Source organism: Pezoporus occidentalis, unplaced genomic scaffold, assembly GCF_034315485.1.
Source record: "Pezoporus occidentalis ecotype Australia unplaced genomic scaffold, CSIRO_AGI_Poc_V1 ctg52, whole genome shotgun sequence".
In the NCBI taxonomy this organism is placed as follows: domain Eukaryota; kingdom Metazoa; phylum Chordata; class Aves; order Psittaciformes; family Psittacidae; genus Pezoporus; species Pezoporus occidentalis.
In genome coordinates this window covers 976,770-1,003,922 of record NW_026915858.1, presented here as the reverse complement: position 1 = coordinate 1,003,922, position 27,153 = coordinate 976,770, and the positions used below count along the sequence as shown (strand labels likewise).

The window sequence follows — 27,153 nt, the reverse complement described above, 5'->3', positions numbered from 1 at the left end:
GCATCCTCTTCTGTTAGGGCCAATTTAGAGAAACAGTTAAGTATAGGCTCAATATACACCATAAACATTTGTTTTCACAGAAATTACTTCCCAGGGTAGTTTTTCCCTAATAGGTACTTACAGAACATAGCATTATGTCGGACTTACTGCAGGGAACTGTGATCATCTCTTTTATCAATGAAAAGACACTCGGTAACACTTTTGTAGATGCTAACGCCTGCCTAACCTGGTCTCAATACTTTGTTCTTCATAAAGGATATATTAGGAAAATAAGATGATGTTCAATTTCTAGCCCTTCCAAAAATCTGGTGGGTTAAATAATTTTCTTTCCTCCCCTCCCTCTCTGCAACTCATTTCAGAACTTACCGACACAAAAGCTTCTGATTTTGTCTCGTTCAGCTGCAATGTCAGTTTATTTTGAGTATCATACACTCCATACAGTCTCTTAGACCAGCTTGGTGGTATTTTATTCTTGTATCTCAGTGAGCTGTAGAGGGCAAATATCCTTTGTAAATCCAGGACCAGGCAGCTACAGTTGTATACGATGATGCCAAGTTCCTTCATCTGTGAAATTAAAAGTTCATATCATTAGCGATGTTTTGGCTGATGGATCTGTGAAAGCAGGCAGCAAGAACGTAAAAGTGTCTGAGAGGTATCTTCCAGAAGCATGCCCTGAGCTCAGCAGTAGTACTGTCAACTACAAGAATATTCCTAATGACACTCTTTAAAGGCAAACATATAAGCTAAATCTTCAAAGTCAAGAGCAGGTAAAAACGGTAACAGGGCTTGTATGTTCAGTGCATGTCAAAAGTGCATGTCCTGACAGAATAAATAAAACACAATGGACTGAAGTTATTTCTCTAGTGAAGAAGGAGTATGATCCTCCAGCTTCAAATAAAAGGATGAAAAAACATGTGTTTAATACTATCAGTTGCTAAATTATTGTGCTACTAAATCCAGCATGATCCAGTAAATACTGTACCCAATTAGGACACAAAAAGGTTCTTAACTCCCCCACTGCAATGGAATGGAATTGCTGTCTCACCTAGGGTACTCCAAATTTCTGGGTGTCAGTCTCTTCACATGTGAAAATGGAGATAATAATACTCTTCTCTCATGAAAAGTACTCTGTAACCATTAACATTTCCACATATAAAGTATGAGAAAAAAATAGCCCAAGTAAATATAGACATTCATAGTACAATTAAATGCTTTAGCCTTCTGTGGACACAAGTCTCAATTCTCTATTTAAGTAAAACCATGTCTCCTGGTCATCATAAATCTTGTGTTGGCAGAGATTTCATTAATTGCACAACCCTAGTACTTCAGTTGTTGACAGAATTTCATTTATAAGCATATTTTCTGGCTTCTGTAATTAAAGTGCAGACACTCTCCCTTCCTTTGCTTTCTAGTAGCTCAGGAAGGCACTGCTTTGGGCACAAACACTAATGACCTCTCGTTATCTGCATTTCACACTAGTTCTGCCATCTCCAAAAATAAAGCGACAAGAAAATCTGCATGCATCTGGCAGAAAACAATATGTAGGATAACTATGTAAAGGTTCCATGCTGGTTTCCTGCAAGCAAGGTCTCTTTGTAGCATGTCTCAGAAGTCTGCCTGGCATGATGAAAAAAATAAGGGGAGTACAAACTCTCCAGCATGTTCATCGTTGACATCAAAAAAATCTCCACTGGTTGTATTCCCTTAGATGTCCGCAGTCACATGGAGTGGTTCCTGGTGGAGCGTATCTTTATGTAAAGTCTGTGCAAACTCAATCCCACTGATGTTATCTCTGAGCTTGTTCCTGTGCAATTCTCCCTGACTGCAGGTGAGAACTGCTCTGCAAGAGTGGGCAGAGCAAAGGATAGAACCGAATCTTCACTCTCTATGGCGGATGAGAAGAAACAACAAATCCCAATACTTCAGCAAGAAACTCAATGGGTTACCCCTTCTTCAAGTCCCCCACCTGGAAATGTCACATACATAAGAATATACAGCTGAGCAATCTCATTCCCAAGTATTTACTGAATAGGGGCAACTACAGGCACGTTACCTACTATTCTTACTGTCTAAATCAGAATATTTCTGCGAGCTTCTTTAATTCAGAAAAAAATATGGAATTCCTCCATTAGCCCACACAACCGGAAATTTGTGGATATTTGGAAAATACCACTTGCTGCACTGCAGCCTTTCATTTATGGATAAGCCAGTAAATTCATTTTATGATAAATATGAGTTATGCCAAACTATGCCCAACATCCTAGTCAAACAGTCTATTTGGAATAACATCTTTGGTTTTTCCCCTGTATGCTGGTATCTTTGAGGACACTCTTGTATTCAGTTCCAGGCTGTCCCTCTACTCTATGCACTGTTTGTCTCCAAACATTCTTAACTATACATTATCACTGTTTTCACTGTGTGCTGCCAATACTGCTCTCTTAATTGCCAGGCATGCCATTGCAAAGGACTTGCTAATATAGTATTCTGTTACATCTATCTGCATAATGCGGTTTCATTCTCTTTTCATTGCTGTTAGTTGATTCTGACATAATTATGTGGTTACAGTTTTCCTTTCATTTATCAGTCCCATTATTACTATTCCACTTTATCCTTTCCATTAAAAGCGGAGGTAAAATAGTGTCCTCATAGCACAGCAGAAGCTGCCAGGATTGCATTTGTGTGAGCAGCTCTCCTCAAAGCAGGAATGCTTGCAGTGGGTCCTCTCCCTATGAATTCAAGGATTGCCCTTCTGCCTGAGTGCTTCCTCATGTACAGAGAGGGAGGAAGCTGGGGCACTAATGTGTTTTTTTTTTAAGAGCAGTTTTTACAGATCACCATCTAGCCTGACTGTAAAACGAAGCACTAGCCGGGCCTTTCCGACAGACTCTCCCGTGAACAGAAGCACATGGGGACCAGCCTGTTTTGCGCAGCGTCTTGATGCTTCTTTGGGAGCGGGTGTCCGCAGGAGCCAAGGCAGTGCCCTGACCGAGGTTACACTCAAATCACAGACTGGAATGAAGCTATTACAACAGATGTATTTACAGCACAGTAATGAACCCTGTGTTGTGTCTTGCAGTTGGCTTCTCTGGCAGTGAGCGCTGATCAAAGCTTTCCCTGCTTCTGAAGCCATGATAAGAGCTCTTCCCCAGATGGATTCCCTGGTACACAATACAAACAGGGCTCAAAGAAAACACAGTTATCCTCTTTACCCAACTGCCTGTTTTCATTAAGCTTTTATGAACTTAAGGTCAAATTTGACTGAACCTGAAAAAGAGATTCACATTTTTGGATGAGGGCAGACAGCAACTCCAATGCTTATCATGCAGACCTCATTTTCTTGGGAAACCATCTGGGCACCTCATAACCATCTTGTTTTACATATGTTACATCACCTTGAAATTAGAATAACACAAAGAGTGCACATGTGTATGCAGTAAAACCCAAGCCATCTCCTTTCTTATAGAACAGCTCCAATAGAGAGATGAAAAATACACTGTTTCAGAAGTGTGTTCCACACTGAGCCTATTTTCACTCCCATTCTCTAAGGTGAGAAGAGACTGCTCTTTTTCCAGTTAATCACAAAGCCTATCATCCTGGATGCACTGTGGAGAGAGAGCAGCAAGGATGTGCAAGTGACAGATTTAGTATGAAGTGGTATGTCATTGAGATAAGGGAAAAGACTTTATCTGTGGTTTGAGAGCTGCTGGGATTGCACACTTTTTTTTAAATAGTCTCAGAAGAGAAGCAAAAAACCCCATGTTTATACCGAAGGAATCAAAACATGAGTGCTGCCCCCTGGCTTGCAGTGACTGAAACCTGCAGCTAAGCATCATCTGAGGTATCTGTTAAGGCAAAATCTTTCAGGGCAAGAGCTATTAAGGCAAGGGAAGTATTTCTCCATCCTGAATTTTAAAAGCAACTTGGACACTAATGAAAACCTCAATGAAAAATGAAAGTGAAGAAGATGTCAAGAAATCAAAACCTTAATAAAACTCAGGAAGATAAATCTGAAATGAAAATAGGGAGTCACCAATTTGATTACCTTTAAATGGAACTGAAACGTTTGGATGTTAAAGTCACAAAGCTGGTTGTGAGTGACATTTTCAGGGCATGTGCTGGGGGCTGGGGACAGGAATGCTTTTCTGGATAGAGAATTTAGTGTCCTGTCATGAGCAGGTTTCTTTCCCTCTTTGTTAAGAACCACCATGAGTCCTCAAGGAATACAGAACATGGGGGCTGGTTTTCTTTGTTCTTCCCATGCTATTTACATTCATGCAGAACAACTCTTAAAGGCTACCAAGTCAGTGTTTGTCTTTCTTGCCAGTATGGGCTCTCTTAAAGCACCAGAGAAGTGAATTACTATACAAGACTCAAGAAATGGTGGCTTATACCCACTGTAAAAATGATGATCTGACTACAGAAATCAGTTAAGTTATAAAAAGTAATAATTACAGCCTAGCTAAAAAAAAATAGTGATTTTTATGACAAGAGGAAGAACTCCTTACTAGGCTGGACAAACAGCAGGATTTCACTGACAGGAAATTTTGCTTATTCTTTTCCCTTGTACACTTGTAGGCATCATATATTAAATGAAAAAAAAAACATGAAAAGAACCTCAACAATACAGGTTTCTGGACCAATAGCACCCTATGCTTCCTAAGAAGCAGCAACACCTTCCAAACACATTTGGATCATGGGTTAGACAGGGTGTACGATGTGTCCTTATCCTGCACTGTGCAGACAAGACAGTGTGGTTTATATTTACCTTGAGCTCCACTCTTAAGAGACAGCCCCACTGTGTAGGCAAGGTACTGTTTGACCTACATAAGAGTGGCACAATCTGGTTCACAGCCTGCAGTATCTGAGTTGCAGCAAACATAGCAGGAGGCTTAGAAAACTCCTTAATTTCTTTTTGAGGAAAAGTTTTTAGTGGTTGCTTACACTCGAGCCCGATTCTGAAAAAAGCAGGTCTCCTTGGGCATAAACTGCCATTTGCCCAAAAGGTCTGACCACCAGCAGGTGCTGGGCATCCATTGCCTGTGCTACAGAAACTCAAGATTAACTACAGTAGTCTATTACGCACTAAATTCACAAAGTTTTTTGTGCATCTGCCATTTTCTGGTCTTTGAAAATGTATTTGGTTTTGCATTCAAGCTTGTGATTATTTTTTGTTTCCAAGTGAATGATGGCTAAACCAGAATCACATCAGGGTACAGTAACAGAGTAACAAAAAGCATCCTATACTGATAAATCAGTTACTACGGTCTAAAAGGACCTAAGATATTCAGTAGCTTCCAAAGAAAAGTAATACACAATGTATTCATTACCACCTTAAAGCAGACCACAGACAGTTACAGTGGTTAGCTCATCTCTTCATAAAATAGGCTCTATTTGGTTAGCCTGCACTCAAAAAGTACATTCTTTTGCACTTGGTTATCAGTCTTACCTGACCCCTACCGCAAACCTCCCTTACGCTTTCATATGGTATCCTTTAATGCTCAGTGAATCTTTTCCAGTAATACATAGTGTCATCTTAAGGCTGCCTTCTGTGCAGCTTTTCTTTAATCTCACCAAAACCTGCTGAGCAGACAACACGTGCCAGTCCCACGCCAGGTGCAGGTAACAGCCATGCAGTGGCCTGTGGTGGAGCGACCATCACGAAAGGAGAGACAAAGACATTTGAGAAAGGCAAAAAGTGTTTCTCTGTGCAGTATTGTTTGATGCACCTGTTGTAGCAGACTTTGGGCTACAGGAGTAGTGCTCATCAAAATTCAGTAAGTGTAACAGACCCCGTTCAGACAACTGTCATTCTGACGTCAACTAAAAAAGGCAACCTGATGCTGAAGAGGCTGAGAAGGCTGCAACACTGCCTGGGTCTTCTCTCACGAAACCTGTACAGGCAGTGAAGTCCACCAAAACAGCAAAACCATGTACCTGAGCTAATACTTCACTAGGAATTGCAACCTACCCTTGTGCGTCCTGAGCCAAAATCCTTGCTCTGTGCTTGGCTAGTAATACAGAGCAGAGGCTTCACAGCATTGTTATGTTAAAATCAAAAGAAATTCAATGAAATCCAAATGCAGCACAGTTCTGCTTCTGCTCCGAGTTCCATTTTTTCTTGGACATGGAAGCTACACTACTGTTAGGAAATACTAAATAGAAGAGATTAATACAAATGGTAAACCACTGTATACTCAGGAAGTTAGTAAAACTCTGTCTAGGTTAAAGCATCTGAGAGTGAATAAATGCAGAATTTAAATTAACAGCACCTTTGCATGTCAAAAATCATCTAGGGCACAATAAATGTTCGTGATTCCTTATTATTTTGAAAACCGAAACTGTTTTTGAAGAAAGCTTAAGAATTGCTTAAAGAATTCAAACAGATTAAATTTAGAGATTAGCTGTTTCATTGTAACTATTGTTCCTATTTTCTATAGACACTTATTGAATAAATGGTATTTTGATATTCCTATATTCAACTCTCAACCATTCTCCAGTGAATCACCTTGCGAGTCCTGCACAGGGATATTACTTGTGCCTGGCCTACGTCCCCCGCTATGCTTGAGTGGGTTTTATGTTATCTAAGGCCAAAGGTTAATTTTCTATCACCTTGGATTTAAGTGATTTGAAAACAATCGGCAGGCAGAATTTCTACTGAACTAGAAAAAAAGCCCCTTCACTTGACAGCAGAATGCAGTCTCAACCTGAGCAGGGTACTCAAACCCATCGCTGAAAATGGAAAACTGTCACGGAAGCCTCTGTGCTGCAAATAAAGCTAAGCATATGACCAAGAAGAGGTGATGCGTTTGATAGAGAGTGCACCCAGCACTGGCACCGAGTGTCAGCAGAAAGCCATGACGTGCTCTCAGTGCAGGAAAGGAAAGGACATGAGTGAGCTGACTGTACCCCATCGGAACTGATAAAGTACATTTGAACTGGCAGCCACTAGCAGTCCACTGGTCTTTAATTCTCACCTTTAGAACGTACATGTGATAGATTTGGGTCTGTGGTTCTTGCAGAATAGAAGTCTCAGGGAAACTACAACTTCATACATTATTTTTACCTTTATTACCTAATGGCAAAAAGCTGCCATGCTAAGGCAGAGGAGATATTTTAGGAGCTGATAATTTTACAGTCCCATTCCTTTTTCTGCTAGACCACAGGTCAAGAGCATAAAACTGCACAGTGATGCTCTGCTAATTCCCAGTTCACCTTACGTTCACTAGACAGTCCTACAATTACTTTGCATAGCACCCTGATCTTAAGAAAAACACACTGAAATAAAATGAGGCTCAGCACTTCATTTCTGCTGAAAGGTACTGCCACCGAGGTGCAAAGCAAGCTAGACGCCCAGGCGTTTTAAAATGGTCTGGTTTAAAATGAACTTTGCAAGGAGGAGGCAGCAATTCAAAAAAACAAATTCCTGTGTTCTCAACACGTTAGGAAAAAACTCATGATTTTTCCTTTCTGCCATCTGCTCTATTGATACGGAAAACTGGGCAAAAATAAATCTGCTTGTACAGATGATACAAATACAATTTGTTTAAACTGTGGACCTCTCTGTGATGATGTTCACATAGAACCTAACATGGAACTGAGAGGGCAAATTTGTGCTTTCTTACTATTGTAAGAAAGTATGTGCTATTGAAGCTCACTAACAAACCAAGCCCAAGACATTGCTGCTTGTCAGAGCAAGCCAGAAGGCAGAACTGAATCAGTTAAAATTCCTTGCTATGTAGTCTATCAGCATAATTAATATCACTTGGCATAATCACAGCCTAATTTATAATTTTCAAATGACTTTTCGTTTACAGTTTCATTACCCCCTCAAAGCAAGCACAAGTATCTCTTTAGGGGAAATGCAAGCTTGCAACTGCAAGAAACATTTTTCCAGGATCATGTTTGATTTATTTCTTGTTTTACTGCAGGAAATCTAATTAATGGGGATTCTAATTTGATTCCATTTCTCTTTTGAAATGCAGTTTTTGTTCCTTGTATCAAAGAAAAGTGCAGGCTGGGAAGAAAAGGACCACATTGTGCTGGCCTCCATCTCGCTGCTGGCAAGCTGCGTCACAGTTCAGCACTAGTGTCATTCATATGACATTAAACAAGTGGAACTGTAAAAAAATTAGAAGGTGAAGTGAAAGATCCTGCTAGCTCCTGGAAAGGCCTTCACTCTCCTTTACCATGCACACAGGCGTACCTCCCACTGGTTCCCTCCATCTTCCCTGCTTCAGAGCCTGTCCTGTCAGCCCTTATCTTACATTCTCCCCACACAGCTGGAAATCTCAGCACAAGCTTAGTATTCGTTCTCATTCTGTGCAGTGCTGCGAGGGGCAGCCTCGGCACATCATCTGCCATACAAGACAGAGAGAAGAGTGCAAAGGACTGACCTCAGAATAAGGGCAATATTGATTTCTAAACATTTCTCTCAAAGTGCAGTTTCTCTGGGGCTTTCAGATGTGTGGGCTTCAGGGAAATGCAGCAGCATGTAATAGGCTAATTGGATGTATTATTTATAATATTAGCGACACACAGAAGGCACATCCCTTCCTTTTGCAAACTGAAGGGATTGGTGGCAGGCCTGCTGCGGACACAAACTGGGACAATGACATTGCATATAAATTACCACTGTTCAGCCTTGCTAGAGTACCTGATCAGAATTAGAACCCTCTTCTCTTGATGTAAGCAGAGGACCAAAGGCTCTAATTAAATTTTGCCTGAGCCTTGATTAAATTCAGCGTACAGGACCTTGAGGTAAGCTAGGAATCCAAGCAGTTTAGACAGGTAAGATAATTTAGCAAAACAGTACACAGGCAGCCCCAAGACAATGGCTAGCCTGTATGAAAATCTGTTTCAGAAATCCATACTAGCTCTTAGTCCTACCCTTCTGAGTAACCACCTTAGATATTTGTGTTGTTTCTGGCTGCTTCGACATGGAAGCAGTGTCTCCTGTAAAGACATGGTCCTGGTGTATGCTCCTAGGAAGAAAATGTGGAATTAAATTAATACAGCATATTCATGCCTCCTGATCCTAAGAGTAAAATTGGGGACACATGGATTCTTGCTTCTGTAATTCCCTCTTTCTGCTAAAGCACTATGTTGCACATAAAAGTAAAGATCATTTGGGTCATCTGAAAAGCCTTTTTGTACTTGGTGAAGTACTACTATTATTACAGATAGTACTAATGAATGCTATGGCTGTATCATGAGAAAAAGGAATATTAATCTGTTTACTGCATCAGGTCATGACCTGGGTGTTTTCTCCTACCTCAAATAATGGCAGATTCTGCCTGTGTGGATGTAAAAATTGTTTATATCTAAATAATGTGTAACACCCTTTGTGCAAGAAACAGAAGTATTGTGTGCCAAAGATTCAGAGATTTAATAAAAGTCAGCATAGCACTTACGTAAGTTAACACTGAACAGAACAAAGAAGAAACCCCCCCCCACATAAAACAAGCGTGAGACAACTTTAAGGCTTGATGCCATTGCCATCTGCAGTGTTGGGTAATAATCACTTTACAGGAAAAGGAAATAAATATCTGAAAATATACATGAAAACAGGTTGCTCCAATTCAGCATTAACACTGCCAGTCTGAAAACTAGAAGATCAAATTTATTTATTTCTCACTATTTCTGTTCAAGCTGAGCTCTTTGTTACAGCACAGACAGAATGGAAAGTAATAAAATGTAAGTCCCAAAGATGATAAAAGATGTTTTCCATACATAGAAGCAGAACATATATCATGAAACTGTAGTTTATGTTCATGGTATGTATATGTATGGTATATGCAGGTTCTGCACCTATGCTGCAGAGCTACTTACAAACTTATTTGCTACCCAATCACAGCAATCCACCATATCATTAAATTTTACAGAAATGCCTAATAAGTCATTATACTGATTAGAAAAACTTGATTGTCCAGTACAGGGATTCTCATGACTTCTGCAGTCTTCTGAAGATAGACCTGACATTTCTGTTTGCACGCACTGCCTGACCAAAACGCCTGCCACCGAGTAGTTCCAGGCCAACATCAAGAATTGCACTGTTCTGGTGACTGCTGAAAGGTGACTGCACAATGACTTCCAAGCTTGGCCTCGTTGCTTATGACAACAACATTAAAATCTGAGAAGGTTTAGCGGTGCCATTAATTCTGCATATTCATATGGAAGGAATGCTTTGTCAGAATCTGTTTTGTTCTGCCTGATGACTTATGGATATAGAAAGATGAGATTTTATACTGAGCTGCAGAACCATTATTCTTTTTGTATAATGGCTGAAGTGATTGTCCTTCCTTGCCCTGACTCATGGGAGATTTATGGCATGGTATTTCAGCCCAATTTACTGCATGTCTTTCCACAGGACAATATTAAACCCAGTTTTCCATGAAAGGATTCAACTGCTAAAGTGGGAGGTGACTGTGCTGCTGCATTTGGGAACCTTTTGGAGTTGAGGCAGTTCTGATGAAGATATTTATCCAGAAGGGAACTATCATCTGTGCAATATCAAAGTGCGTGCGCGTGGGTGGAACCACATATTGGGAATACTCTTTCATGACTATTTTAATGTCGTTATTTTAATTGTTTAGTTGAACAAGACTGATCTGATGGGGTATGCTAATAACTAAATACTTCTGAGAGGAATCTGCCTCCATTCATTAACATCACTGACCAAGATTAGTTGCCAGCAAGTTCTTACGAGAGATGACAGAATAGAATGTGGTGCATTAGCACTCCCTCAGAGATTCAGCTGGGTTTTAAAGAACAAGTTCTCTTTCAGCACAACCTAAATCATATTTTGAGTTAGTGGTGGATTTGCTGCCTTTCTTACATCCGTGTAAGCTTCTGATTATTTTAAGGCTACCACCAGGTGTTGAGCCAGATGCTGGAACCCCTGGATCAGGCTGTATGGCCTGATCCAACAAAATGATTTATGTTGGACTCCATAATCTTACACATCTTTTCCAACCCAAATGAATCTCTGATTGTAAAAGGCCACACTGGTCTGAAGAGCTCTGACTGACTCTACAGGCTTGTCCGCCCCCTAGCTGCTGAATTCCAGCAGTAGGCTCTGGCACAGAAGTGCAGCTCAGACCCTTTTGCCCCATCCACACAATCTGGCTTGGACTTGAGAACAGCAGTGGGCAGGACAGAGCAGTGCAAACAGGCCAGCTTCTGCTGCCCCACTTTGTGCAGGGTGTCTGCAAGTAAAGAGGTCATAAAACCATTCCAGTGCAGCACCTGCGCTAATACACATTGCAGTCTCAGCATGTCTTACTATTTCAGGGCTCCTTAATGAACACAACACAAATGAAACCACAGGACTTGCGTGCAATTAGTTGGAGGATCTATAAATTCAAATTAAGCCCTTTTGCTTTACTGCTCACTGCAGACGGGCCTTAAAGAGGAGTGCCTGGAAACCATTCTCATCACCGTGACCAATGGCCTTTATTTATTTATTTATTTTTAAGGGCAAGACCACTGCCCTGTGCACGATTTGTGACGCACTTCCTGTTCCCAAACACATTTTTCAAATTTTAATGGCTTAACTCTGAGGCTACCGAGTCTTTGAGCTGCTCATGCGAGCGTATCTCACCAGTGCTATCTGTTCACCACACTGTCTGCTTGCTTGCTTCAAGATATCAGCAGGGGCCTTTAGAGCTGTCTCCAGTTTTGCACACATGTGCATGGATGATTTTCTTGCCTCTGCATGGTGCTGTACAGTCTGTGTTCTGCCACCAAATTCCTGCATGCCTCTAGTTTCCTAAGGAAGTCTAGAGCCCATCCAAAACTCATTATCCTGATATTCACTCATATTATTTGTCAAGTATCTGAGGGACCACTCATAAAACAGTACCAGGCACACTCCCTTTGCAACATCTTCTATGAATCTTAATTATTTTAAGATGTGTTGATGGCATAGCAAGTATAAAAAGCAAGCAAATGATTACAAGGTTAGTTTTACTGGAGAAAGAACCTTCTCTTTTCATTTGGATGCAGAGATCCAACTATCTGACTCTCCCATACTGTTCTGAAAAGAACAGCTTATCTGGTCAAATTGGATATTCCATCATTTTGCTCTGCATGTTTATTATTTATTGACTTACATTTTATTATTGATTACTGCATCAGTAAGTAAACTTGTTCCAGAGAACGTTCCAGAACAGCAACTGAATAAAAAAAAAAATGGAAGAGAAGGAAATAGATCTGTAATTTCAGAGGTCAGAGGCCTGAGCACCCTCCTACAGTCAGCAGAAATCAAAAATATCCAGCAAGATGTACTCTGCTCTCTATTACACTAAATACAAACACATAACATGGATGATGCATGTGAGAATGGAGCACAACAGTGGGAGAAGTATGATAAACAGGAACAGCTTCTTAGCACCTTGGAGCTGGGAATTGGCTCTGCATCTAGAGTAACTAGCCAGCCTGGGGAGGCATAAGAAGTCTTTTTGGCTCCAAGCTCAAGGAGAATACATAGCCCTATGCTGGTTTCAATCACAAAAACAGAAGCCCACAGGAACAGGGGAGAACCAGGAGCAATACCAGGCAGCTGCAGAAGTACATACAGAACACAAGCAGAGCAGCCACATTACCCATGTTCGTGTCAGCTTTAACCAGCCCTCTGTTAGCAGTGCACAGCAATGCTAGCAAGAGACAAACAGCCCATTTGCTTCATTTGAGATTCATTTGTAAATACTGGATGGTCAGGTAATAATTTCAAGCAGAGTAAGCCTAATGGACAATACTGACTGCCCTGATTTACTGGATGTAACCGAGAAAAAGTGGCCTGTCTCAGCTGGAGAATAAACCACAACATCCAGCAGTACAAACTTTATACCATGATAAATGCATACTGAGAGTTATGCATATTTCCAAGAGCAACATATCTCCCCCTCTCCCCCATCCCCTCAAAAAGAAGAAAGAAAAGGAAAAGCTGCTATTTTGGAGATGGGTAACAGTCATCAAACTGCTCCACATTTGATCAAAGCTGGAGACCCTCACCAAAAGCTTTTAGTGAAAATTTTCAGCCTGTCTTTTGAAAGGCAAGATGTAATAACATCACAGCTGAGTTTTGACAATACAACTAGTTTTCTATGCAGCAGGAAATAGAAAGACATAAAAGGTACTGAATTATCAGTACAACTACAATATTTACCTAGACCTGTTTTCTTTACGTCTTGACTCATTCACCTGTGCTTGCAAACAGGTTGCACTTTTATGCTATCTTTACAATATGAGCTAATTCTGGAAATAATCCCATTGAAATGAAGCAGCATAAGCTTTTTTAAGGATTGGATCACATAGCTACCAATATGTCAGAGCTTTTTAGAAGCAGATATTCTCTGTTGTATGTAAGATATATTATTTAACACAGAAATATGAATTTAGACATACTGGTATTATACTGCATGTACTTTCAGTCTAACATTTACCCATCTGAGCTTGATTGCGCCTTGGTGGATGACTAAATTGAAAGAGCCTTGTTTCGTGTTATAGGACACTTGAGAGCGTGCTCAATTTACTAACAGCGATATGATACTGAACACCACTGGGACAGTAAGAAAATTAAACAAATAATTAGAAGAAAATGGCAAGGATTTACAATGGTCTAAAGTGCCCATTAGGGACGTAACTAATGTTGTTCACACTAGAACAACATTATATCAAATGGAAACACTCATCTAACTTTTGCTTGAGTGAAAAGAAGCGATTCCACTAACTGTCAAAATATCTTATCTCTAAAGGACCAGATGCGCTATTGCGTAACTTCAAGAGACTCATTTAGATAAAAGTTCAAAAAATGACTGACTGATTATAGCATGCTTTTTAATCTATGAGTTCTGTAAAGATAGGATGCAACTGTCATTAACAGGAATTGCAAATGTGCGGATCCTCTCTCAGCGATCAGTTTGGAGAGGTGGCTCTGCTACAGCAAGATTTTGGGGAAGCTGGAAACAAATGAGATTGTCATGACTTAGTCCAAGGTATATAGAGCTCCAGTATTTATTACATACTGGTTTTATAGGAGGATGATTTTGATCACACAAATAAATAGAAACTACAGTGTTCAAGGGTATACTTTGAGAAAATGATCATTCCCCTTTCCCTGAGAGACATACATATGGGTTGCATTTGTTCCTGACAGCATGCAAGAGCTTCCTGAATTTTGGGAACAATTTGAATTGGATTTATAACCCAGAAATGGAGACCAAGAGAAGAAGGAATAATCCCAGGATGACTTCTGTCACTCTTAGTGTGGCCTTCAAGCTGTGACTCCTCCACGAGTCTCCTCAGTATAACTGGGATGAGACTTCTGAGAGTAAAGAACAACATGGATTGCTTCCAATTGATTTTGCTTCCCACAAGCAATCAAAGAGTTAATCCTCCAGTATTTCCACAATCTCAAATTGCCCCAAACCTGCCTTTTTAGATGCAGCTCTCAATAACCAGAGATACCATATTACCTCCCAACTTTTGTCATCTCAGAGTAGGAAGAAAAAGAGGTTAGGTTTTATCAGTCTTTTTGTCACTGAAGACAAGAGGAGAAGAAGGTGGTAGAGAAGAATTCTAACTGCTGCTTCTGCCTCCCTTTTTCCTATGTTATGAGGAAAGCCTGAACAACTAAATCAAAACCCCCAATATCTCTCAATCCAGTTTTGTCCTGTCTAGTTATAACAGGCAAGACACACAGCAACAAACCAAGTGCTCCTGCAGCCATACCTGTTGCAAGCCTTCCTATACATTGGACTTTCCTAAATGCAAAAACCTAATTCATACTAAAACAAATAAAACATTGGCTTGCCAGGTTTTACTTAAAACTGACACACAGAGGAAACAGATCTTTGGATCAACAGGGGTTTCTGTTTGTTTGGGTTTTTTTTCCTAGTAACTTTAAAGTTCTTAATTTCAGAAAATCCCAAATCCAATATACTTTCACTGTAAATATGATTAGATTATTTATAACTGTCATAACTTTATCTACAGTATCTACAAATGGTTCATAAACCTTTTCTGAATAATTAGCACTTGTATAACACTTAATAAAGTCTTAATATTTTACATAGCTAATTTGACTTCTGATTCAACTGAATTCTTAGAAAAATAAATGAATTGGGAAACTTATTTCATACACTTCAAATGTAATTGATAATTCATAATTGCTAAAGCCTGCATGTACTGTAGGAGTCAATCCTAAAGAGACAAGTATGTTTTATGTAATAATAATCGTAATGAAAAAGTAGTCCATAGAGAGTTTCTCATTCATGCAATCACACTTCTCGTCTCCTACAGTATTCTGCCTCTCTTGTGTATTTATTTGACCTCTTAGATGCATCAATTAAAAACCTAACTCCTCAGATAAAACAGGTCACTGTTTCCAACCTGATAAACAACAGTGGGACAGTTTATCTCATTTTCTAATTACCTTAAATTATGTAGATACAATCATCAGTTTCTAACTTATAACAAGAGAGTAAGAGGAGGATGAAGAGGAAACTGCCTGAAAAAGAAATACTGTTGTTCAGTAGTCCTGTCAGACTCTCAGCTGTCACACAGGACACTTTAGAAAGTGCTCCAAGGCACTGCTGGGAGTCAGCAAGAACAAATCATTGATCCTTTGCAACAGAGATTATTAGATAAACATCTGCTATTCAAAACTTTGTCCAAGCTCATTTCATGAAAGAAGCAAGGTCAACAAATTCTAGTCATAAGGCCAAGCCCAATTTATCAAGAATCAATATGTCTTCATCGATAAATACATAGGTGAAGATATCAGGTATTATTTTCTGAGTCCTCTTCCTGATGAAATTTCTAAAATGAAGAGAAATCAAATGCCTTTCTGAAGTCTTACTTTGTACTGTGAAACAAATCACACAGAGAATCCAACAGAGACACATAAAATAAATGGGAATATGAGAGCAGGTTCACTAGGTTGGGAATTTTTGTCCTAAAAGTTTTACAGCCTGGTGGGTTTTTGTCCTTAAAAAAATTACATCTTGCAGCCATTCAGCTTAAACTGGTCTGAATTGAAAACAGAAGAATGAACAAACCAGAAAATACATGGACTTAATAGGCACCTTAAAAAGAAAAATCCTCTACTAGCAATTTTTACACAGCTAGCTAAAAGAGGAAATCATGGGACTGCTTAGGACATCAGCTGAACCAAAATTTAAGCAGGACTTTTTGAGATAATGCTTTTAAGATGTCACAGGCAAGATACATGACTGCCTGCAATGAATCTAGATATTAGGGTTTGTTTAAGAACCACTGAGAACTTTTGCATCTACCTGATTATCATTTACACCTTTTATTCATACCTTTGCTCCCTGAAGGGAGGTGGCTGATGGCCTGGGCATGTTTGGGCAGAAAGTTAGGGCCATCTGTGCTGTGTGGCTGCTCCCTGTTACCTGTCTCAGCTGTCACCAGCCAGTGTCCTTGGTGCATCGCCTAGCTTCCATCTCCTCAAAGCTCCCTGATCTCCAGGATCTTCCCCACTTCCAAGATCCTTCCCCCAGCCAGGAACTTCACCTTCTTCTGTCCAGGTCCCCTTCCTTTGTTCCAAGACCCCCTCTATCCAGCAGCCCTTATTTTCTGGCACTCCAAGACTCACTTTTCCCCCACGTAATTCTGTAAAGAGTTCTCATGCATAAGCACAAGGCGTGAGCAGCCTCCTAACTGGTGGTTCTGTCTCATGTCTCATCAGTAACTGGAAGAGTCCAGGTGTGCCAATTTCATTTACACTTTCAGGTGTTTACAGTCAGACTCCACCAATTGCAGGGAACAAGCAGCAGGCTTCTGCTTGAGACCTGAACATTCAAATTTGGACACTAACCCCTGCACAAACACCCAACTACCTGCTACCATGACTTAAGCTATTTTATTTGCCTACAAGAGTATTTGGTATAAGCCTGATTCCACTTCCAGTGAAGACAATCAGATTAATTTTACTTGTTTCAATAATTTTCAGTAATGGAATTTTCCAAGGGCTGATTATTTGTTGCACATAAATGTATTTTTCTGAAGTGGTTCAGCTAATCCATTAGACAGTTGTTTGCCCACTGGATTCAATCATTCTTGTGTGAATAAAACTTGTCTAAAAACGTTGTTAGTATGAAAATCTCCAGAAGTGTTTCTTAAGCTCCCGAAAGATTTTGTCTGTATTACAAACCTCACGCTTCTCAACAGAATTAAGGAGCTAAATGCATTTTCCAGCTTTGCTTGAACTATTGGAGGAAGTCATGGAACAAAAGAAATATGACACCTTTTGTTAGCTCTTGCTCTGCATTAATATTATGAATTCTAATAATTTTTATATAACCAATTTCTTTCATTTAAGTACATTATTAATAAGCTAGGCCAAGGAACTAAAAAATGGAATACAGCACCACAGCCATGTCAAATGTTATTACCACAGGCAAACATTAATCAGTATATATGCCAATTTTTAGGCATGTTTCAGTGGATCCTTTTTCAGCCAAACATTTACCAGAAAATAACTATATCAGTAGAAAGATCATTTCATTGACAAAAACTTACACAGCTTACTAGATCTAAGGAGTGGTATCTGTCCAAGAAAGTGGTAAAAATTCTTGCTGTTTATAACCTGGAATTTTCAGTGGGTTATGTAACTGTGCAAGATACTGCCATATATTGGTAACAAAATAAAAAGATGCATCCCTGACAAAATCTGAACATGTTCAAAGAAAGGAGCAAAATATTTCACTGTGAATGAAAAAAACATTAAAGATTTGCAAACCCCTGTTTTCAGACAGTCTAAACAGTATTATTCATTTGCCTGTGGGGTTTGAGTTTAGACTGAAGCAGATAGCTGGCACATGTGATTTCACTTAAATGATCAGAGTTTTGGCAAACTGGCAACCTAATTGAAACTTGAAAAGTTGATTAATTGAAACGTAATGATGTGCTGTCAACCTTGCCCATAACTTCAAAGCTCAGACTCTGGAAAGTATTAAAACTTTTACAGTGAAGGCACAAGGGTATATGCAACTTTAAAGGTTATCCCCTAAGCAATATATGCAGCATATAAAAATCTCGCCTTGATGCAGAACATTTACTTTTAAAGGAAATACTACTGTTACTTCTTGTCAGTGCTGGCAAGTCAAGAAAATGGCAACAAAACTCAGTAAGCCTCACAATGAGATTAGTTTCCAGCTTATAAATGTAGAGAAGAATTTTCCACAAAGATAAGAACAAAGCTGACACCTTTTGACATGTGAGCCCTGATCACAGAATCATAAAATCAACCAGGCTGGAAAAGACCTTTAAGATCCTCAAGTCCAACCATTACCCCAAGGACCACAACTAAGCCATGTCACCGAGGGTCTCATCTACACTGTTTTTGAACACTTCCAGGGACGGTGATTCCACTGCTTCCCTAGGAAGCTTGCTCCAATGCCTGAGCACCCTCTCTGTGGAGAAATTTTTTTTGCATCCCATCTAAACCTCCCCTGGTGCAGCTTGCGGCCATTTCCTCTTGTGCTATCACTTGTTACTTGGGAGAAGAGACTGACCCTCAACCTCACTACAACCTCCTTTCAGGTAGTTTCAGGTGACTGATAAGCTGTCCCCTGAGCCTCCTTTTCTCCAAACTAAACAACCCCAGTTCCCTCAGCTGTTCCTCATCACAAGTTGTGCTCCAGGCCCTTCACCAGCTGAATTGCCCTTTTCTGGACCTGCTCCAGCACCTTAATGTGTTTCTTGTAGTACGGGGCTCAGAGCTGAACAAAGGATTCAGGGTGCAGCCTCACCAGTGCCAAGTACAGGGTGACGATTACCACCCTGGTCCTACTGACTACACTACTGCTGATACAGGCCAGGATGCTGTTAGCCTTCTTGGCTGCCTGGGCACAAGCTGGCTCATGTTCAGCAGCCATCAGTCAGAACACCCAGGTCCTTTTCTGCCGAGTAGCTTTCCAGCCACTCTTCCCCAAGCCTGGAATGTTGCATGGGGTTGTTGTGGCCCAAATACAGGACCTGGCACTTTGCCGTGTTGAACCTCATACCATCAGCTACAGCCCATCGATCCAGGCTGGTCAGATCCCTCTGCAGAGCCTTCCTATCCTTCAGCAGATCAACACTCCCAGCCAACTTGGTGTTATCTGCAGATTTACTGAGGGTGCACTCAATCCCCTCATCCAGATCATCAATGAAGATATTAAACAACACTGGCCCTAACACCGAGCCCTGAGGGACACCACTAGTACCAGTTGCCAACTACATGTCATGCCATTTACTCTTTGGGCTTAACTATCCAGCCAGTTTCCAACCCAGCGAAGAATCCACCTATCCAGACCATGAGCAGCCCATTTCTCCACGAGATCGCTGTGGGAGACAGTGTCAAATGCTTTACTTAAGTCCAAACAGACAATGTCTACAGCCTCTCCCTCATCAACCAGGTAGGTCACTTTATTGTAGAAGGAGATCAGGTTGTTCAAGCAGGACCTGTCGTTCATGAACCTATGTTGTTGACTGTGCCTGATTCCTCCATTTTCCTCCACATTGATGTTGCTTTCTATGGAGCTGTTAAAAGTTAAATTACTATTTCAGCTTTCGACTTAGGCTCCCAAGAAAAGAATGATGCTAACAACTTTGTTCCTCTTCCCCCTCCCACCTCCAAAGGAACAAAAAAAGCATGAACTCCAGTTATAGCTATCCCAGTAACCTTGCATAAATATTCTCTATCATGCTGAGTTTCTCTATGTTAAATGCTGTGTACTGCTATGTCACAGAAGCATTTCTATATCCACTAAAGTAGGAAGTAGGAAGGCTCTGGGACTATTGCCTAGGGTGAAATACAATGGAGACCTGCTGCATCCCTAGTAAAAATGCCACACCAGTGAAGCAGGTAGGTGCTCCTATAAGAATTACTCAGTGTACTGTCCTGAATGTATGCAAAGTTTCAGTACAGAGAAAGCAATAAACATGCACGTAGAAAGTACAAGGGAAGGCATCTGAAAAGGTATGACAATCGCACACAGTTACAATTTTAAGTGACATTGCATTTCAGATATTAGATACAAAACTGGATGCACTCACATAATTCACACTGGAACTGTGCTGCTGAATCATAGAATAGTTAGGGTTGGAAAGGACCTTAAGATCATCTAGTTCCAGCACCCCTGCCATGGGCAGGGACACCTCACACTAAACCATGTCACCCAAGGCTTTGTCCAACCTGGCCTTTGAAATATAAGCTAGAATAATGAGACATTGTTATCTACAAGGTGACTGACTCATACTAGATGTTTTGTTTGAGTAAGAAGACAACTGCTGTGCTTGATAGGCCAAACTACCATATGTTTCTACATTAGCAGAGACATGCTTTATTCTGTTTATCTGCTGTCAAGGTTTAGTAATACTGGCCAAAGTGGTGTGCTGATTCAATAACCACAAGTTCTGTTTCTCTAGAAGTCATGTGAGCTTTTGAAGAGACCATATGTAACTAATCAACAGCCCAGTCTGCCTTTTCCCAGTCCTTTCCCTGCAGGTAAACCAAGATATAACAGGAATTGCAAAGCAGCATCTGTAGTGAATTCCCTGCATCCCCCTGCAAAACTGCAGAAGCCCCTTACCCTGATACTGAAGGCAGTGCAATGGCAAGGGCAAGGGCATGGGTCTTGACAGGCTTGGCACTATCTGCTCTTCTATTTCCCAGTTAAACTCAGACCACACTCATTTAGGCTGATTTGAGAGAGGATTGGCCTGATCCCTCATTTGCAGCTGCACTGGGACTCTGATAATGAGAGCCCATGGGAGATGTGTTTCCCCAGTAACGGTTTGGTTCACCACGGGTTTTAAGGTTAGGTCCCATGCACATGCAAAATACTGTCCTTGAGGAAAGCACTCAGAATAAAATGACCAAGTTCTTTGCTTATTTTGCCTCTTATGTAAAAAGTTCAAGAGAGATTATTATTTTAGGACTGCATATCAGATCTCTTTGACAGTTGCCCTGATTTATTAACCTGTAACCGGGGTAAGGGAACTGGATACTCATATCTGATGTCAGCAGAAGACAAGGACCTAATTTCCTTGGGCTCTTCTGAAACCCCAGCATACGTTTCTCAACCAATTGAAAGTAGATTAACTGCAATTCACAGAGGTTTCTTCTTGCTCTGTACAGATACTATTCTGAGCTTCATCTTATCAGTACATATAAAAATATTCTGTTATATGACAACAGGATGAAATGTCCAAATGAATACAGAAATAAGAGATATCAAATTAACAGTGAGGAATCACATTTGAAACACTGGCCCACAAAAGAACTGGTATCAAAGTTTAACACGGGTATGTTACAAGAATTAAGATTTACTTCACTGTGAGAAGACCAAGCCTATGAGGTATTGTAGCATCTGTGACGAAGATCATAAACACATTATTAAATATAATAATGATCTATGAAGTAGATTGCTTCTTTTCTCCACATTTATTATTTATCACCATTACTCAAAATCCAATTAGAAGTGGCTTCAAAGCTAAAGTATTTAAAAGCCAAATAGTTCTGTGAAGAGCTATTTTGTCATGACATGAAACAGTTTAGCTCATGAGGTACAGCAATGTATAAACACTTGATTTCTAAACTGTCCAAGAACCTAAACTATGTGTTGCAAAACTACAACATAATCTCGCCAAGATTCTGTGATTTGCTAACAACATCCTATTTTCTACCGGTATTCCAGACTCCTTTGTAAATGTTCATAAAGTAACCTTCTAAATAAGTAAATAGACATAGGAACAGCGAAAATTTATTTATTCTTTACCAAAATGGTTGATTTGGTTTTATTCAGACTTTCAGTCTCAGCTCAAAACAACATTTAAAACCTTCAATACAACCAATACACACCTCCTCCTTTACAAGATCCTTAGAGGCCATGTTCAAAATTATCCATGTGCTTCCAAGATTCTGCTCATATTTAGAAAGCAAGCTTTCTTTAATGCAACCAATAACTACATAGGACTGCGGCTTTTTCCTTTCTGTTGCGCATTTCAGTTACTGAGGTTCCACTCCCTAAGCATGACCAACAGCAGCCTCACTGAATCAGCGGTATGTAGTCAAAATGAATATGATAGCTGTTAATCTGGAGACTGTTGCAGAAAGAAGGAAACTACAGATACCCACAGAAGGCAAATCAGAAGTAAACCAGAACTTACAATCCTGAAACAACAAAATCAGAGAAATCAATAGGGGCAATCATTTTTTTTTTTTTAAATTTAACTCAGAGGAGAACTGTTAAGGATAGCTATTCCAATGAAAAGTAAAATTTATAGTAATACACTTTTGCCAACACAGAAGTCATCAAAACCATGGCAGTGCAGTTTTTGATGCTGGCATTTTTGCCAGCAAACTATCAGAAAAAGCAAGCTATCCATCTTGCTGGCCTCAAGACATTACTTTTTCTCCTCATTATACACTCAAAAGGTATAGGATTACTTTTTCAATTACATTACCTGTCCCAGTGATCTCCAGTCTAGGCTGGCACTTCCAATATACACGTGCTGTTTATCAACAATCCAGAAAGATGACTGAAGCCGACCTTCATTATATGCTGACATGTTCATATACAACACTTCAGCACCTAGAGATTAAAAGATAAATAGCGCAATTCAAAATAGCATAGTGTACACTATTAGAAAAACCCCAATTCACATTTCAGGGCTTCAGCTTCCAAAACTAGTGGGGGAGGCAATTAAATGTACCATTAAGATTTAAAACTAATGATAAATAGTGTTACTGTCCCACCGTTTAAAACATTAACATATAATTTCAGAAAAGCAGGTCTAGGGAACATTGCCATGTTTACTTAAGTTTCTTCCATTTTAGAACCAAATAATTGCTGTTTTTTTCCAGCACTCCATGTTCCTAAAAATAGTTTATTTTTAAAGGTCCATTCTGTAACTCAAACCTGCTACATGTTATAATAATGACCTTTAAAATACAGGCCAAAATACAACGCCTCCCTAAAAAGCAGACTCTGCTCCTTTCCCCTGTGCAGTGGTTGGAGCAGGTAGCCTATGGTGGGCTGTTGAGAGGAACACCGGTGGACAACTAAGGAGTGAGGAAGTAAGCAAAGGCCTAACATATGCTGAAACTGCTCTTGATCCTACTAATCTGTGACATTCAACCTACCACTTTGAACTGCACAGTCTTAATAAGGTTTGTAGGCCACTGAAATCAAAGGAGCTACCTGTCAGGTAAAAGCACATTGGCTTTATCACATCAGTAGGAATGTCTGAATTGGTCCTATCAGTATGTTTGCATCCAGAATATGTTTAATACTAGGTAAATTTAGGGGATTTCTCACACCATTATTGTTCTTTCAGTGCTCCAGTGTTTGTAAGACTAGGTGATTAATCTGAATTAATCATTGCTGAAGGTAATTTAGAGTAACCCACTCATCCTCACATTTTAGTCACGACAGTATCTAGGGAAGAGAAGTGACTATAAACAGCAGCCTGGAGGGCAGTAATGGTACCAGCCATCTTCCATTAAATATTCATGGGATCTTGTACCCATGGGATCAGTACCATGAATTCCAGTAATGGCTGGATATGAGTCACAACTTCAAAAGAATTCCAGCTTCACCTAGAGAACTAAAATGTTTCTTTTCATCTAATTTCCTGTTTCTGACCTCCTAAGAAACACTTGACTCACAACTTTAAGGAACAGTTACCAGTACTAAATATTTCTTTTTTTTATAATGAAAACTGTAATTCTCACTTGAAGAAATGCTTCTAGAAGTTCAGACATCAAGAAAAGAAGAAAAATCAGGTAAGGAACACTTTTCATTTAGCACCGGACACACATCATAGGATTTTGAATAAGTTACGGAATGTGGTTCAAGTGTTGTATATTTTCTGCAACCCAGCTACCTTTCCACTTTTTCCTAGGTAATCACCCATGAATGTATGTATCCACATTCATCTATGCTTAAAAACAGCAGTATTTGCCAATGTTCCTTGGAAAATTGCTTCTGACTTTCATTCCATGCATTAATGAGCAGAACTACTAATTAAAGAGATAATGTGTGTCAAATGGAAAAGAAATCAGAAAATGCTATAGCTGGTGTTAAATGGTTACATTATTTTCTGATGAATAAACAAAACAAAAGCAACTCCTACTAGCTATGAAAAATGATTCTGTGAGGCACTAAACTTCTAGCTGCTTATCTGAAAACTGTTTAAAATCAAGTTTAACATAGCAGTTTGCCTTGATCATATTTTCTTTCCATGCATCTAATTTGCAACATAAAATAGCAGTATGAATTTGACACCCACAACACACCTACATCAAATAGGTTAAAAATGAAATGTTAGGATTTTTGCTGAGAGAAGGTAAAACAGCCAGAAACAACAGTGAGCTTCCTTCTCAAATCTGAGAGCCTAAAATAAACACAGCTTAAAAACATTTTTAACATATCCACTGCTGAACAAAAATGCTGACTGCCAAAGTTACAACAGGAATCCATCTACCCAGTAATCAGCAGACACCATCAGTAACCTGACACAAAATTCAGAAGTTGTAAAACACCAAGATTTGTGGGCGTGCGTAGTTTAAGCAGTGGGATGGGACTATCGCTCTTAAATACAACCTAAGCTTCAATTACCAAAACAGTGAACACAGCAGTGCAGGAGATACTGCTATCATACATATCATTAAAATCAAATCCTGGGACCCAATTTCTTTTCCTTCTGGAAACAGCCAACTCATATGGCTGACGAAAGAGTATCTCCAACTTAATTAGAAAAAAGTCATGTGCTGCAAACAGCAGCTGCTGTGCAGCCTATTAATGAGCCCTTAATTTTTGATGAAAGGAAACACGTATCAGTATTGGTAATTGCCTCTGTTCCAGAACCCCTTGAGATGTTTTGCTCAAACAGGCTTATCAGGCCTTCAACATAATGCATCATCCCTAGCGTGGTCCAGGAACCATGGGGAAATTAAGTCAGACTGATCAATATGTGAAGCCATAACAGAACTCTCTATCATGCTGCAGTCTCAATTACACAAAGCTGTGGGTCTGCTGAGTTCACCAGAAGGCACAATTTGTAGGCTTGATTGCCAATAAAGATGCCAGATTCTTAAAAAAATCGATCTAAGAATTTTGTTCCACTGAAAATTAAACTGCAGGGTGAGATCTTAGAGAAAACCAGTGCTGTTGCTTAAAAAACTCAAGGGGATTTTCCTGTTCCATAAAATTGTGCATTCAAAAGGACGGGCCAGATTGCTGTCTTTCTGCAGGAAAAGATCACGGTAGGGATCAAAGCATGCTTTAAGACATACATTTCCCTGAGTACTTTTTCTTCTAGGTGGGAAGGTTTTGTACTCTATAAGGGAGATGACTGATGCACTCTAGGATGCACAGAGGGGACCCTGCAATCGAGAGCCTGGACCTTCTTCATGTGATGGGAACACAGCCCCTGTGGGGTGCCAGGCTGCCACTTAAGACTGCCTCTTGCTTTGTTTCATAATGGCAGAAGAAAACAGAAGACAGTAGTAGTATTGCAAAAAGACTGACTTTTCATCCATTTCCAAAATCCAGACCCCAAAGTAATCCCAAAGAAGGATGGCACAAGCAAGTGCTATTTACATTTCCAGGCTTGCAACACCGTGTTTGGTCTAGCTGCCTGCTCTCAGATACTCCACTAAAAATGTCATGAAGGCTACAGGGCAAGCTTGTCTTCAAGAACAGGAGCTTAAGGCTGGGACCTTTTCTATGTATTTGAGCAAAACCGCTAAGCTGTTAGCATGAGACTTAAATCAAGTGCTCATCACATACACACTCTGCCATGTAAAACTGTATGAAGCGCATCCTGGTGCACCTGTGCTGTGGCATATGCTAGCTGTGGGTCACCAGGCAGCTACACAAACTTGGAGACTCTTCCTCCTGTGAGACTGCAGGAGGCTGGGGCTCACAGGGCTGCCACTCTGCCTCCACATGCAGGTTTATGCAACAGTCTGCAGAAGGTGTAGCAGAAGGCTTTGGATCCAGCTCCTGTGAGCAGTACCAGCTTCTCCTGGTACAAAGGCAACATCACTGAGCCAAATCACCTCTCTGGTGGATACGGGAAATCATTTTTGTAAAGAAGACCTAGAAAGAGCAATTGTACAGGCTGCTATTATCACAGCTGCCTTGAAAGGAAACATGCAAAGTCTGCCTGCAACAGCTTTCAACAGCACCAGTTACAGGCTAAACTCACTCTGGAGTTAGCAAACATAACGCCCAAGAAACAGAAGCTGCCTTTGCTTGTACCACGGCTAAAATTGGCCTTCTGTCTTCACAACTTTGTTCCTTTCACTATAGTGGTTTTAAAGCCACGGAGAAAGAAAAACGGGAAAGAAGAAGGACTTGAAGATTGAGAGGAGGGTCAGACAGAGGTATCTGGGAAGTTGCAGCATGAGCAATGCTATTCAATGCTGTGATTCACAACAGACAGAGCAAGGATGAGGAAAGCACCAAAAGCCCTGACCTCATTAGCCTTGACAGTAGGAAACAGTGCTGGAGCAGGAAAGAGTGTGGAAAGAAATGGAGTCACATGATCTGACAGCATGTTTTGGGACTGTGCATCGTGCACTGCTCTGGGTCATGGACCCAGGCTGGGCTCTGCTACCCCCTGCTAGGAAGGGGAGAGTTCTAAAGGTGGAGGAGATAAACAGGGGCTTCTGAATGCCTCTCCTTCCCCATTTTGGGGAAAAGGAGCTTGTCAAGTGCAGACTGCAGAGGCACAGCAGGCACTGGAAGTGGGAGCACACAGGGGCAGGGGGAGCTACACAGGACTATCGGTAGGATTGGGGAGATTGTGGAGGGATCACAAAGAAGGGACAGCTGGATACAAGGAAGTGCTACTATATGAAATGAGTATGGCCAATGAAAGCAGCACTTGCAGCTCTCTTGTGTGACTGCAGTTTGAACCTGCCAAATGCTTCTGCACCACATCCTGCACATATTCCTGCCACCATTCCCCACATCATCACGAAGCTGGCCACAGTAGGAACAGCTGCCCTCCTCTGCTTACCCCATTCTTGCTGTCCTTTCTCTCCTCTCATCACCATGTCCATATGCTTTATTCACAGCACTGTTTTTTTACCCGTCTCTTCATTCTGTGTATTTCCAAGCAAATACTCCA

At 40.4% G+C, this 27,153-nt stretch overlaps 1 protein-coding gene and 1 long non-coding RNA gene across 10 annotated transcripts in view; one reads left to right on the top strand and one right to left on the bottom strand.

Moving 5' to 3' along the window:
• LOC134173400 (uncharacterized) overlaps positions 1 to 14,910 on the top strand; it is a 58,193-nt gene extending 43,283 nt beyond the window's left edge. Inside the window, exons 3-4 of the long non-coding RNA XR_009968231.1 lie at positions 10,367 to 10,514; positions 13,883 to 14,910. This is a non-coding gene — a long non-coding RNA (uncharacterized LOC134173400). The remainder of the gene's footprint in view (positions 1 to 10,366; positions 10,515 to 13,882) is intronic.
• PLD5 (phospholipase D family member 5) overlaps positions 1 to 27,153 on the bottom strand; it is a 163,347-nt gene that overhangs the window by 13,699 nt on the left and 122,495 nt on the right. For all 9 annotated transcript variants that reach the window (XM_062637348.1, XM_062637350.1, XM_062637353.1 and 6 more), the window contains 2 exons: positions 22,477 to 22,604; positions 367 to 564 (listed from right to left, as the gene is read on the bottom strand). In XM_062637348.1, coding sequence (XP_062493332.1) covers positions 367 to 564; positions 22,477 to 22,604 — 326 coding nt within the window. The remainder of the gene's footprint in view (positions 1 to 366; positions 565 to 22,476; positions 22,605 to 27,153) is intronic.